This window comes from Tachypleus tridentatus, chromosome 6 (assembly GCF_004210375.1).
Source record: "Tachypleus tridentatus isolate NWPU-2018 chromosome 6, ASM421037v1, whole genome shotgun sequence".
Lineage (NCBI taxonomy): Eukaryota > Metazoa > Arthropoda > Merostomata > Xiphosura > Limulidae > Tachypleus > Tachypleus tridentatus.
The window spans coordinates 90,614,978-90,631,397 of NC_134830.1; the positions used below are offsets into that span (position 1 = coordinate 90,614,978).

General features: G+C 33.4%; 1 protein-coding gene across 5 annotated transcripts in view; it reads right to left on the reverse strand.

Moving 5' to 3' along the window:
• Positions 1-16,420, reverse strand: part of egl (Egl_like_exo domain-containing protein) — a 56,374-nt gene that overhangs the window by 28,877 nt on the left and 11,077 nt on the right. For all 5 annotated transcript variants that reach the window (XR_013029299.1, XR_013029298.1, XM_076506073.1 and 2 more), the window contains exons 3-4: positions 9,222-9,466; positions 463-660 (exon numbers count right to left, since the gene is read on the reverse strand). Coding sequence is in view for 3 of the 5 variants with exons in the window: in XM_076506073.1 (XP_076362188.1) it covers positions 463-660; positions 9,222-9,466 (443 nt within the window). In the remaining 2 variants the exon portion in view is untranslated. The remainder of the gene's footprint in view (positions 1-462; positions 661-9,221; positions 9,467-16,420) is intronic.

Consider the following 16,420-nt stretch of genomic DNA (forward strand, 5'->3'; position numbering starts at 1 on the left):
GATTCTGTGAAACCTAAAAGCCATCCCAAATAAACCTTTGATCCTTTTTTATGGACTCTCATGACTCAAAACTTTATCTTCATTTATACTCTGCAAGATCAGTTGTATGCATGCAAAGTCTGAGTTCATTTTTTCCAAAAACTATTGGAGAAGTACAAAATTAAGTAATAACAGGTACACAGATTGCCACAAGTGAAAATAAGTACACTGATGGTTGAAACTAATTTTTATACATTCCACATTACATCAATTTGTTAAAAAAACAAACAAAACAAAAAATTATTTCTGCTATCTAAACTACTTCATTCCTGTGTTTGACCACCTTCTTTTATCACAAAAATACTGTTTTTTAAATGAAATAATTAAAGTGATAAAATATTTGGTAAGACTTTTAGATTTTTATTTTTAAAGCTATGTACTCACATGTATGGCACCTTTTAATTAAAAACAAAACACATTTACCTTAAGAGCCTAATTTCTCTATTGCTAAGAACAATTTGTTTACTAGATGGAGTTGCTAGTTTCCGCTTCAGGTCTGATACTTCCATATCAATCTTTCTTTGCTTCTTTCGACTTTTAACTTCATCAGGCCTGATATAGACCAGAACTTGCTCCTCACAAAGCTCCTCTAAAAGCGGTAAAGATTCTGGACGCAACATTCTGAAAACATTAAACATTATAAATCAAGTACAACAAATTTAATAACAAATTAGCAAATAATAATTTAAAAGTACAGTGAAGTGGTTTATACTTGGAGAAACATACTAAATGTTTTGACAAAACATTAGGGTCTCCTTAAACATTCTTCAGATCTTCTTAAAACCTGAAAAACAGACCAATGTTCATTCACCTAAAAATAATCCACTTCATTAAGCTTATAAATATTGTTTGCCAATTTATAAGCATAATGTACTTCCATACTCAAGTAAAACAGCTTTAGTAATTGGTATGCATTAAAAGTAGATAACCTTCTCATTTGACAAAAGCCTTAACATATTTAAAATTAAACATTCACTGAAATTTAAATATGATTTTACAACAAGGTCCCAAGTTCCATTCAAACATAAAACAAAGCAGTATTCCAAAAACTGAAAACATTAAACAAACACAATATACTATTGTACATTATATTCTACAAATGTCCATTAACTATCAAGATTTTGAATCAATATAATTCTTCAAATGAACAAAGTAAAATGTGAAGTTACCTAATATTTTTAAATATTTTGCCAGTGGTAAGATTTGCTTAATAAAATGGCTCTAGTTTTTGTGATTATGCCAGCTGCTTATTGTGAATATTTCCAGAATATATTGGTTTGTTTTATAAAATGAGTACTCATCATCACAATTTGTAATTCTGGGTTAAATGTTTGGCTTACAGACCTTAATGCTACAACATTTTGATTTCTCAGAATCTAAGAAGTAATTCTAGCCAACTTGTACTTTTTGAATTCAGGTTATTTGACCATGTATTAGGTGTAGAAACATGAGATAATTTATAAAACAAATGGTAAACCAGAATTCAAGGGAGTTAACTGACACTCATAGTTAAATGAAAATACAGAGTATGCTACTGATTTAACAAACACTGTATGATCTCAGAATTCAAATTTTGAGTAAAAAAAGACCATTTTACTGTTATACTAACAAGCCACATACCTGATTCATAAGGCTGAGTAACTGACTTGACTCATCCATAAAATAAATTACTTATGAGCATTGATTACATCAAATAATGTCATGTAAAATTATTAAATTAATGTCATGAAAACATTTGCAATTGACATTTCTGATTATTACCATTTTTATCACTCCAAATAATTAAAATATTTTCATTGCGACTTTTTTTTTTCTTTTCATTAATACATGTTTGTTCATGATTCAAGGGTCTTGGCTTTAATTCCAATTGCCACAAAATATATTTACACTTTCAGCTTTGAAGTTATTATATATATTTTGTGTTTGTTACATTCAAGTTTCTAATGCCACTACCCCTAATTTTGAAATGATAAGCAGAAAGAAGGCAACTGGCTGGCAGCACCAACACATAACTCCTGGTCTACTTAAATGTTAAATAAAGTGTAAATTTACAGTTTTATAGCATTCTTGTATGCTCCTAATTTATAATTGTATAACTATTTTATTTACCATATTTTTCAGTGTATAAAATGCACTTTTTTTTCCAAAAAAAAAGGAGTCTCAAAATACCCCTGCATTCTATACACAGAAGGTCAAAACTTTTATACATCCTTAGGCATACAGTACCTTCTACAACAAGAATTAAAAACTAGCATGATCAACCTTTACACTTCCTGTACTTGTTTTCTTTCTTTTTTTTATTTTATGGACACTATTTATGAAGTATTCCAAAGATGTTGAACAAATGCTGATGTTGAATAAATAAATAAATGATAACTGTGAAAAATATTTTTTCCTGAAGATAGCCTAGAGAATAGGTGTGCATCTTATACACCAAACAATACTGCAATTTGAGTAAGGTGTAAAATTACTATTTTTAGATTGCTTCCATTGTAATTTATAATTTGCATAAATGTTTCCTTTAGTATTAAACAGATTATACATCTATTTTTTCTACACTGATTCTCCAACAGTGTCTGACTAACGTAACAGAAGTTGAATGACGCAGTGCATGTTTGAAATGTACTTTGAAGGTTGAGAGATTAGATAATATAATGATATTTGCCAATATTCAAATGAAAAAGTATTTTTCATCTTGACATGAAAATTACTTTACACTTGGAACAGTTAGCACTGACTGTTTCTTCAATGAAAAGTTTTTTTGTAAAAATACTCCACCAAAAATTCCTTTTTTATGTGTACAGAAGATTTATGTTTACTGAAAGCTTGTGAAATTTTGTGAAGATACACAAAATGAATTACATGTTACAGCATGAAAACTCTAAAGGTTAATTTAGAGTCACAAATTTGGTCAAATTGACTGAAATCATAGCAACAACAAAGTTAAAGCCAGTCACAAAGGCATCCATGATATTATTCCCACACTGAGAATGAATCCATTGAAACAGTATATCAAGAGATCTCTCCAAAAGAATGATCTGGTCTACATGAGACAGTCTGTCACAAAGTCCAAAGCTCATGAAATGTGGCAGGCCAACAACTAAATGTGATGCTTATGTGCCCATAATAGAAAATCCATAGCCAAAAAACAGATGTCCTGTGAGCCAGTGCCTTCCTGTCAGCTGATATAATAAGTAACAACATGAAATTGTCAAATGCATCATAATATGACTTGGAGATGAGATTAAAATGACAATAACCTTTATAAGCATAAAGTGTCTTAAGGATCCTGATATCAAGAAAACAATATCCCAAATAAAAGATTACAGAAAGGAAGTAGGGGTCCATAATTGTCCCCAACCCAAAGAGAAAGGCATCAGTGAACAGGTGCAAGCCAGGATGATGTGAAAAAAGAGAGGGATACCTGGTGTTGTGTCAGACCAATCAAGTGAGAGTTGAAGAAATGGGAAATGAAATACAAGAGATGACAATTGATCCGTGAACATTTTTCATTTACATGCCAAGTTATACTTATGATGGTGTATCTTGACATATCCATAAGGAACAAAGGACTCAAGCAAATTCAGAGCCCCCAGATGAGACAGAACCTTTCTTGTACAAAGAGAGGAAATGAAAGCTTTGGTAACAAAAAATTCAATGTCTGAAACATGAAGAAAAGATATCCGACATACAAACAAGTTGAAAAAGACTCCCAAGAGGGTTTGGGAACCTACTCCATGGCTCTTATAACATATGCATTAAACTCTATCTCTTCCATATACCAAAGACACATAAGAAGAGTGGAAAGAACATCAGAGAATAAAAATTAGGAACATGAGTGTGTAAAAGAGAGATTACATGTATGGGAGAGTAGCTGTGTGACCCAGAGACCTTGTACAAAAGGCATCCACAAATCTGAAGAGAGCCACACTTCCACAGGAAAAGAATCAACATACATGATGACTAGCCCTCCAGGAAATGGAGACAACAAAAAGTAATAAGAGAAAGAGGAACAGAAAAGAGGCAACAAAAGGAAAAGAAATTTGTCTAACACTCCCAAACAAAGAAAACTGGAAAATAACAGAAATGTAATTACTGATGAGCAAACTCAGTTGAGATAGTGTAAGGAACCCCTCTAAAAACCTCATCTAGATGTATATGAAGTAGCACAAAGGAAGACAAACACCTAAAAGTAAAGCATACCAATCAAGTAAATTCCAGAAGAAACAAAGGAACAAAGTTAATTTGAACATTGCTTAAGAATAGATTGAGATCAAGGTGGTGAATAAGCACATACAACTGTCCCCAGTAATGTGGTCAAGATCTTGATATAGAGCTTTCAAGAAAAGATGAAGGGTAAATAGACAGCAACGGAGATGAGCAAGAGTCAAACAGTCCGAGAGTGAGTGAAAGACAAAGGAGGAGAAAAGATGGAAACTCCACTCTGGACTTAAGTTCAAGGAAAATAGAAAAATTATGGTCAAGACACTAGAGAGTCAATGTAAATCTGGGACAATAAAGAAAATTATCAGCATGGATACAAATATCAGATTGGCATGGGATGTAAAATATAATCTGTATAATAATATATGGAGGAAGGTAGCTAATGACTCAGCAACAGTAATAACTGCAGAAAGAATACATTATACCTAAACAATTAAACCAATATGGTATAAAGGTGGGATTTCCTTTTCCTTATCAGGAAGAGAAAAACCAAAAACAAAAGCAGATGTTGGGATTGTACAAGTGGTCAAAATTGCAGATATATCAGGTCGGTTCAGCTAAAGTAACAGAAGCAGAAAGTCAAGAATCCTGGATCTGAGGTGAAGAATGTAGAATAGAATTAACTGCTTGGAGCACATTGGTAGTAATACCACTAACAACAAAATGCCTCCAGTCACCACTGAGATAGTTCAAAACTATTTTGGTAAAGTTCAAGTCTATAAAATGTATCAGAAATATAAATATGTGCATTTATTTTCAAAATGATATACAAAACTCTTTTTTTTTTGTAGACAATTGAGTGAAGCTTTAGTTGAAAAATACTGAATTAAATTACAAAACTAGAAGAGTTAGGCAATAAGCTTTAACTGAAAGTCAGAACATCAAATGCAATACAAACTTCCTTTACCTCCTATACATACAAACAAATACATTACATTCAAAGAAAATCATTGCCTAGAAAATAATGAGCCTTTCTACCAATCATACGGATTACTGCACATGGGGAATGTGTTTCCCTATCTGCATGATCTGCAATCATCTGCACAAAAGATGTCTTAGAACCAGATGGCCTGCAAAAGGTGTTATTTTGAAAGCACAACACCATGCTTTCAAGTTGTAGTTTGCTTGTCAGCACCTGGACTGGGAACTTCGTCAATGGGCCATCGTGCTGTGGACAGATGAGAGCAGGTTCACTGTGTCTCATGATGATAAATGTATGAGTGTGGAGACACTGAGAAGAGCGACTTTCTGCCTGTAACATTGTGCGACTCGACGCTTATGGAGGAGGTTCTGTGATGGTCTGGGCAGGTATATGCTTGGGTGGCCACATGGACTTACTCATACTCGACAGGGGTGCTTTGAATGCACAATGACATAGAGACGAAATTCTGGAACCCATTGTCAGGCCTTTTGCAGGTGCTGTCAATAATGGGTTCATTCTCTTGCAGATTAACATGCGATCCAACATCACCAGACTGCATATGGATTTCCTTGACGAGGAAGAAACAGACTATTTAATGGCCCGTCAGATCTCCAGATTTAAATCTGATTGAACATTGTTAGGATATGTTGTCAAGGCATGTTAGTGAACACCAGTAGCCTCCTCAGAACGTACAGGAACTCCAACAAGCCCTGGTAGACGAGTGGGCTGCCATACCCCAAGATAGCATCAATAGACTGATTCAAAGTGTGCCAAATTGGTGTCAGGAGTGTGTCACACCCCATGGAGGTCACACTAGACATTGAATGTTTCAAACATTTCTTGAATAAATGCATGTAAACTGTTTAAAGTATTGTTTCATATGGGATATCAGTTTTGGTGACATTGGTTGTTTTTTAAAAAAATTATTTTTTCATGTTTTACCATTCATCACAAATTAAAAAATACATACAGATGGAACTGAAATGAAGCAAATTACCTAAAAAAATAAAAAATATTTTCACATTTGGAACACTGAGATAAATTATATAAGAAAACGTACTTGTTCGTTTAATTTTTTTTAGTTTATAATCATAGAGTATGTTACACTAATGTTACTGTATATGATACAAAGATTACAAATTAAATACATATATTGTGACTTTGATGTTACCTTAATCCTTTTGCAACAGTTTCCTGCAATTTTATTTAATTTACTTTAAATTTATTAAACTGTTTCACAATATCTCCAAATATATTAATGCTGGCATTATTTTTAAAACAATATCAGCTACTTTTTTTTGGTAATAGACACAAGTGAGCAAAAATAGATAAACCAAACATCCAAGAAAAATTTAATTATTCACTTTATCCCATTCACCTTATAATAGGCCACTTAAAACCAGGACTTATTTAGAATCCATAGCATTTTCAAGCATATTACTTTTAGGTTTTAACATTACTTTGATACTTTTCACACATTTTTCTAAAGTATGATGGAACACAGAAATTTTGTGTTTTCATTAACCCATTGGCTACAGTTGCTCTAAACCTGCATGAAATTTTTGCAAGCAGTACACCTGTGGTTCAACTGCCAGAGGTGGACTGTACCCAATACAGCAAATCAGCAGTCGATGGGCTAGAAAGTTATAAAATTAGTACATGATTGTGTAAAGTGTTTTGGCCAGAAGTACTGCCTTAACTGTTCCCACATCCAGACCTGAGTTTCTCACCAAGCACAGACAAAATTGAAGAGTTTGGTAGTAATAGAGTATGTCACAATAATGAGCAAGTCAAGTACTCCTATTAAATTTGTGACTCAATGTAACTGATAGTTTACTGTCTTTATCACAAAACTGGGACATTTTGTGAATCCCAATAACCTTTCTCCAGACAGTGGGACAAATTAACAAAATACAAACTGTCTTAACAAAACTAGGAAATCCTGTTACACTGCATTAAAGTAGCCCAGGAGTTGGTTATAGGTGCTGGCAAGTGATTGTCTTTCATTTAGTTAACAGTTCAAAATAATGGATGATGGGAGATTACCTTTCTAACTTTTCCATAACTCAGAAAAAAAGAAATATAATGCCAATTTGGCTGAAAGAATTAGAATGTTTGGTGGAAGTGCAAATTGTACTCAATATCCTCAAATAAAGAGGCAGTCTCCCTAATCATCAGTCACACTAGACCATAGCTAAATAATAAACTTGAAACAGTAATAATAAATAACTATATTGGCAATGGTTTGATTACATGGATAGCTGAAATAATAAAACACAGTAATTATTAGAAACAGTAATTTAAATTAGTTGATTATTTTTGTGACATTAGATGATTTAATCTTTAAATAACCAATAATAAACAATCTGATTTAATTTTAGTTAACCAACTATTCTGAATGACACTAATATATTTAATTGATGCTCAGAGATAATCAGTTATATAAATTAATTATTCCACCCAATTTACACATTTAAATACTTTTCTTTCCAAGTTACTGAGTTAGTCAAAATCTAATAAATGCCTTTGCTGTCAATGTATGTGAATAAAATTAACATTACAGTGTATGTTATGATTCAAAGTTATATGTTATTTAAACTTTAATTTCTCTATTTCAAAAGCAGCCATTAAAAAAATGCTTAAAACATTTGGTTTTGTTTTCACATAATGAAAAAGCTTTGAAAAAATCTCATTCTTGTTTAAGATACCATCAGTCATCTGTTGTGTATTATACATCTATACAATAAGTACATTTACTTGCCCTATTGACACACAAGTTTCAAGGTTCTCTGACTGAATGCAGTAGAAACAAATAATAAATTATGTCAACCCCTGATGGGTGTCAGACCAACCCTCTATACTTTTGCTTGAACTTTATTAACATGTGGTTGCCATATACACATGTATACAGTAATTAGAAAAAAGCTCTTTTTTTCACTACAATCCAACAATGGCTATTTTGAAATCGCCACACAACTCTCATCATCTGTTAGATACAACAGCCCATAGTGCTATTCACCGATTTATCATAATAGCACTTACACTTCTTTATAACTAAATATGTTATAGTTAGAGAGTCAGTTAAACTGTATTCAGGTCTTCCTCTTATATATTTCTCAACTTAGTATTATTTATGTTTTAAAATGCACAACTGAAAGGTTTAAACATTTTTTTAAATATACATCATACTTTTGTCATTTTTTAAGACCTTATGTGAGGGTAAGATAATTTTTCTGAAAGCTTATACATTACTGATACTGTAAGTATGCCTCAACTTGTGCTGCAAGCAGTAATAAAATATAAAGGGAACTAAAATGTTAAAAACTAACTACATGTGTAAAGGAAAAGGTCTGAAATTACTCATATAGCCAAAGATATTCTATGACAAATTAAAAAGTATGTACATTTTCTTTATTTCTTAATTTGAAACATTTCATTGCACTACGTGTTGCTGATTGTATATACAGTGAAAGTATGCAAAATGGAAAATAAAATATATCCAATTACCTTAAAAATGTTTCAATACTTATTTAGGATGTTCTACACATGCTAATAAAACTCAAAAGCTGTAATATGAAAATAATTTTTATACTTGAATTTAAAAATCACCTTGCACATGAACTACTAATAGTTGAGAGTAAATAACTAGAATAAATATATAACATGTTTAGTGGAAATACTTAGTTAAAATAATGTCATTCTTTGTGTAAAAGATACTCATAATCTTTAACAAAGTTTTTGTTAGGATACTTAATCTCAGTGTTACAATATGTATTGTTGTACTCTTATCATATTCTACATAGGGTTATGTATTCTGTATTACCCTGTTGAGAAAGAGTTAAGTGAGTTAATTAACCAGTTCTAATTAGCAGAGTTTTAAAACCTTGCTTATAATTAAAAATTATGAACAAGTCTGTTTTTTGTAAATAAAGCAAGACTTATTGAAAAAAATTTGTTTATCTATTACCATAATATATTCTCCCTTGTTTGGCTGTTAATTTGTTTTTACCACAATAACACTAACACCAAGGCTTACTCTCTGATTGTGTTGTAGACTGTAGGGAGTAAACAGAAGACATCAAAGGCAGCATGAAAGATCATATCTTCTGTCAAAGGCCGTCTGACCCAGAACTTTTGGTCTCGACGATAAAGATTCTTCATCTGATCCTTTCTTGGGTTTATGGGTCCACCATAGGTACTACACAGTGTATTAAGTGATATATTTTTGACTTTATAAACAGGCTTGCCTACATCCTGTTGCTGAAGAACAGCATGAGCAGCCTAGAAGGGGGGAAAAAAAATTTACAAATATACAGATCGTGCTAAATTACCAAAGATCACACTAAGTAATTTTCTCAATTTGTAAATAAATACTAAAACTAAAACCTCTATCCTTTATTGTTGAACTTCAAAAAGTAAAAGGTTCACACATAACACATTATACACAAGGTTTTGGACATCTGTTAAGTCTGTCTCTAAATACATATATAATCAATCCTACACTAATTAGACACATTGCTTCAAGTACAAAACCTACTACTGAGAAAATTTAAAGAGTAACTTCAACTTGTTATTTAGAAGCTCTCTCATTATATGCAAATAATACTCACCACTGCCTTTAGTTATGAAATTAACTTATATGGACAACAATATCATATTCAACTTTATTAGATACATTTACAACATAGCCCCTACCTTACAATCAACTTAAACAAGAAAAAGTTTAAAAACTTAAATAAATTGTATATATAAAACTAATAGAGTGCAATAATAAGACACCTCCATATTCTCAATAGTTAAGACTGGTATTAATGTGTATGTGGCAAGTAAAACAAACAAAACAATGGCACAGTCTACAGAATTAGTACGATAAGATTTATCCTAGAATTGTGATTTGATTGTATAATATGCTCTTGGAATTAGGTAGGTTAATCCCATGTTATAGAAGCTGGCTGAAAGTATATTTTAATCTTATTGTCCAAAGTACTACTTATGACTGATAAGAGGTTTTGACTACATTACAATGTACATGAACTGAACAGGGATAACATTTATTTTGTGTTTAGTGGCTTGTTGGTAGCCCTTAAATTACTCATTTGTATTATCATTATTAATAAGAATTTTTAAATAAACGTAAAGTGTATAATAACATGACAACCACATTAAACACTACAAGTCCATCCACTTATTACAATGTGTACAGTAATTTTGTGTCTCTACCTATTACAACCTATTATAATGATTGACCAAAATAGTGTTTGAAATCATTCATTTTTTTAAATAAATTTTTAAAAAATCACAGCAGTAACTAGTCCAATGAAGGTGGCTGACATTTATTAGCAAATGCAACATCTCCAATGCAATTCCAGCATGGCTAATTTTGACACCAGAAAAATCATGAAAAACTACATTAGCATCTAAAACTGTCTATATCACTGTCTGGGATGAAAAAGAAGGTAACTTTGTAACAAATTCTATGCAAGAAGGTTGACAATCATATGAATAGGTCATAAAAACCCTAAACTGCATCTTTCTTGTAAAATTCAACAAAAGATAAAAATTCCAAAATTATATAGATCTCTGTCTAGGACCTGCAAAGAGTATCTTTGTACTAAAATCCCACATATGTTGATTGAAATGTGGCTAAGTAATTGATCCACACCCCTACAATTATGAATTTATTTATTTGGCCCACATTGAACAAAAGTTACAATTTTCATATTCTGAAAATATATTTCTGACAGATACTTATCTCTTCTTACACACAAATTATTATTGTTCAGTGCTGCCCTCTATTTACAAAAATTTCTTCACGTGCCATAAGGCTTGAGCTTCCACCTGCTTTCCCACAATCCACATGGTTCAATTGCATCTAGCATGCAGCTCCCTCTAATCACTTCTACCAAACTATTATTTAGAGGTTTGATGGGAACACCTGTTTTCACTGGGGAGGAAGGATAGGATGTATGAGAGGAGGTACGTACTAGTTCGAGATACATTGTCAGTGTAGGAAAATTGTAACTTCCAATATAAGCCATTAACTCTTCTCACATAACTACCCAGAATTCCATGCTAAACAGGTGGAAGGACCAATTAAATGGAAAGAAGCATCATTCAAAATCATTCAAAGAACACCCAAAAGGAAAGAAGTACAAAGGAGAATTATATGTGGAAGGCTGTACCACTTATATACCAGATATACTCCACATCAAGTGCAGAAAAAAGTGCCATAAACATGAGCAGGAAATGGGAAAATCACACCCAAAAGGGAGAGAACAATGGTTAGATAAGGATCCAAACCACCTGAATCTCAATCCCTTTGATGATAGCAATGTGGGTGCAAGTAAAAGGATGTGCTCTAAGGTGTGGAGTCACTAGGCAGCAATAGATAGTACATGCCAAGTCAACTACATCCAAAACCTAGCCACCAGGAACCAACATCCATGCAGGGGTAAGATAAGGATCTTATTGTGAGTAACTCAAGACCTAGCCACCAGGAACCAACATCCATGTGGAGCCCAGAAAGAGCATCATACTGTTGGCAAGTCAACTATAAAACTCAGCCAGCTGGTGGTGGTAGAAAAAGCTCATATGTTTTCACCTCAAGTTCACCAGACTGGATGGATATGTCATACTTCACAATCAATGAATAGAGCATATAACAGCAAATAGAAATTGTTGAATTACTCATTGATAAAAATACTAAACAACCCTGGGCTTAACACGCATCCTTGTCTACCATTTTTGAAGTCCAAAACGCATCTGATCATCTTCTTGAAGAAATTATGATGTTCCTTATTTCCTTATAAATACTCTTAATCATCCTGTACATTCTTTTTCTAATCCCCATTCTTCATATCTTTTCATTAAATTTGTTAAAAGCTGCTCTAAATTCAGTAAACCATAGTTACAATCTTTTTCCCATTCTTCTTGGCTTATTTTTGATTAATGTGTGAGACACAAAAATTGTTTCTCTCGTCACACACATTTTCCTGAATCTGCTTGGTCTTCCTTAATTATTCTTTCTGTTTTAAGCCAGTCCACGAACCACATAGTTAATATGTTGGCCAATATATTTTATAGAATGTTAATTAACGTGATTCCTCTATAACACTATGTAACACAAGTTTTGTTCCTGGATAGTATGTGTTATTTCTTAATTGCTTATTCCCTTCAAACTTTGCTTTTATGACCTGGATAATGAAATTTAGAAATTAACCTATTCTCTTTGTAAACACAGACAAATTTGCACATTTTTATTTGCACAAGGTCTGAATAAAACAATATATAAATCAAGATTTACATGTACTTATACTAAAGTTATACAAAAATGAACAAAAATCTTTAGAAGTGAGTAGTTTTCCAAGATTTGTGACTGTAATGTAAATCACTTTCATGTATCAGCCCCAAAATATAGTCTCCCATCATGTTTTCATTATACACTCCTTGGTAGCAGCATTCAAAGTCCAATATATCTTGATGGTTGCACTCACCTTGTTCCTCTGAGTATGCTTCCATGTTCTCCTTGAATTTATCAAGATGAGCATCAAGAATGTGGACTTTCAGGGACATCCTGCAGTCCATTTTGCCATAATTCTTCACCAGAGAATCAATCAGTTCCACATAATTTTTGGCCTTGTGATTGCCCAAGAAGCCCCAAACCACTGCAACAAAGCTGCCCCAAACTTTGTTTTCCTTCCTACTGAGCTTCTTGGGGAATTCTGTGCATTACAGGATCTTTTTTGTGGTCCAACAAAAATACCAGCTTTGAACTTTGCCTCAGACAGCTTAGGGAAGAAGTCTCGAAGGTACTTGATGGCTGCACTCCTTATCAAAAGCTGTGACAAATTGTTTCATAAGACCCAATTTTACGTGCAATGGAGGAAATAACACCTTCTGGAGGTCCACTAGTGGCTCACACTTGACACTGTGCCTCCCCACAGAGAACTCAGTCTGTTGAGGTCAGTGCTTCCTGTTATAGTGTGCTGCAGTGTCCCTGCTGTCCCAAAGGCAAAGATAACAGGGAAACTTGGTAAAGCCTCCTTGGAGACCCATCAGGAATGCCACCATTCTGAAGTCTCCAATAACCTCCCAGCAATACTCATCATACTTCAAGGCTTCTAGCAAGGTCTTGATGCAGCTGTATTCCTCTTCGAAGTGCACCGAATGAGCCAGGGGAAGAGGCAAATACTTATTCCCATAATGGAGCAGCACAGCTTTGAGGCTTTTGGATGAGCTATCAATGAAGAGGAACCACTTGTTCTGGTTACAGACAATTTCAATTGCTTCGTACAGACTGGATACACTGTGGCAGAAGCAGAGCCCATCTTGACGAGTGAAGAAGCTTGAAAAATGACACTTCCTCTTACTTGTGACTTGCGCACTTTCATCTAACAAATCCCACTCCTTGAGCCTAGATGTCAAAAGCTTGGCATTCGACTTTGTTAGACCAAGACCTCTGATCAAGTCATTGAAGTCTCAGCACTGAATCTATCTGGAATGTTCTGGAAAATGGGTAAATTTGAAAATTTCATTACCCAGGTCACAAAAGCAAAGTTTGAAAAGAAAAATAGGTTTTTTCCATTTTCTTTAGGCATAAGCAACTGGGAAATAACACTTTCTGTCCAGGAACAAGAAAAAGTAAAAAGTTTGTGACATAGTGTAATTCTTTGGGTGGCCTTTCTCCCAATTTTGTAGATCAGGCAAATTAATCCATTCCTTCAACTGTCAGGGCAGGTCTGATTCATCTAGCTCTTACTAAGTTGTTGCAAAAGATCTCCCCTTATATCCTGTGCAAGTGTCTTATAAAATTTGTTGGTTTCCATGTTTTCACCCAGCAACTTCAGTTTCTTAACTGACTTAGTCAATTCTTCTTGTTTGAATTCAGAATCCAGTTGATAATTAATCATTGTTACTCATCTCTTCTCCTTCTAATAATTCAACAAACTCTTCTCTCCATGGGTGTGTATTTATTTTAACCTCTTGCTTCTTAAGTTGCTTTCTGAATTTATTAACATGTTGCTAGAAGAATTTACTATCCTTATTCTTGTTGATTTTCTTCCCAATCTTTTCTTTCTTATGAATTTGCATTTCCCAATATCTCTTATGAAGATTTCTCATTATATTATAGTGGGCCCTGTCAACTTCTTTTCTTGCTTTTATAAACTGTTTCAGTAATCTTCTTCTAGTCTCTTCCTCTGCTCATATTAATTATCGTAGTATTACTTCCTTTTAGTTCCTGTCCTATATTTCCCAATTTCCTTGGTATTCTTCTTAAAACTTTCATTGAGGGCCTATACTCTTCTTTCCTTTTCCTCTGTTTTAATTTTCTACCAGTCACATTCCAGGTCAGCTACAAACCCTCATCTTTTAGTTGAGCTCCACTTATAGTATCACTGGGTCACATGAATTTCTTTCCTCCTCATGTCCCATCTTATCTCAATCTTATTTCAACTGGTAGATGGTCAGATTCAATTCTTTCAACAATACACATTTCCATAATATAATCTGGTGTACCATTCTTCACAATGATGTAGTCAATGACTGAGTCTCTTCCACTTCTAACACAAGTCAACTTCCCTTTGTAGTTTCTTCTAAACTGTTTGTTAAAATTGTACATCTTTCATCATTGCATTAATCCATCAGAGTTTCCCTCTCCATATTGGAGATTTTATCTTCAGAATTCCTTGTTGAGGTCCATCCCTTTTCTAATTATTTGATCTTCAAATCCATGTTGTTAATTACCAGTTCTTGCACTGAAATCTTCAGCTAAAATAATATGCTCATTATCAAAATAACTGTTAGCAAAGTCTTTAGAAAGTTGGTCTAAGATGTTTATTTATCAAGACTGTTATACATAATAATTATTATTCATTTATTGTGCTTATGGGAATATTTTATTGTAAGTCCTTACTTCCACTAGTTGCAGGAGGTTAATGGAGATAATTTCTTGGCAATTTCAACTAACTATCCAACTTTTGCTCTCCCTAAAGTTTTATCTTTAACAACTTCCTTGAAATACCATTAACATCCGTCTTTAAGTTGTAGATGCAGATAGCCTAGTTGTTTTGCACCATAAAACACCAAACCAACCAACCAATCATTAAGTTGTATCACCATTTTGATTTCCATTTCTTCTCAACTCATGTTTCAACATTTTAAAAACATTAATTTTCTCACTTTCTACCAGGTTAAAAAAAAACTCTGCACTCCTTATTATTTCATTCCAAGAGTCTTTTCCTAGTTTCTTCCAAAATTTCAACCAGTGTTTGAGTTTCTATTCATTAATGAGTGGTTTAGTTTACCTACTCCTTTACTCTACTTCTACCATTTACTATCTATGCACAATTCCTTAAATCCCAACTATATTATACTTCCTTTTCCTTTACTTACAAATGAACAGCTTCTCAAAATTGGTTAAAGTTAATATTTTCTTAATCAGAAAAAGTATTTCTAACAGATTAGCTACAACTCTTGCACATCTGCCTATGAGATGCATATGCTGCAGGCCTTGAGCTAACTCCTAAGATTTATATGTTTAATTTCAACTGCAATGGCACACGATAACATCATCATGCAATAACATCCCTCTACAAACAGAAATGCAACTCAACCTCTATGCATATCAGCTTCTCTTAAACACCTGTAATAACTTCCTTTTTAGATGAGAAGTAAAGAAAGTGTACCAGAAGTGGTAATGTCAGATGGGAAATGTGTGAGAAATCACTAGTTAGCAAAATACATTTTAGATTACAAAAATTCTAACTTCTGAGATGATATCTCACCTCCATACACACAATAACTAAAATCCTATGTTGAATTAGTGGAAAGGCTGATGAAAATGTAAACCTAGGCTAGATCCTTTCAGAAAGTGTCCAAAAGGAAAGCCTATGGAGTGTGACACCAAACTGCAAAAGCTCCATAGGATCACACCCATGAGAGGCTGCATCTTGTCTTGACCAGAATATACTCATCTGTAATGTAAGAGAGAGGCAAATAAGACCCAAGTGTTGCAAAGATGAGCCAAATAAGAACATAACCATCTGAGCACTTACATACAAATGGTTTGCAAACCAGTAAGTGTAGTGAGGTGAGGATGAGATCAGACCAAATGGTGTATGCTAACGTCGACTAAGCTAGATGGGCTCAGGTTGCAGGAGGAGGGTACACTGCCTGTTTGAGGGAATGATCTGCACTTCACTGACAATGTTACCACTGCTCAACTTTTCAATCATA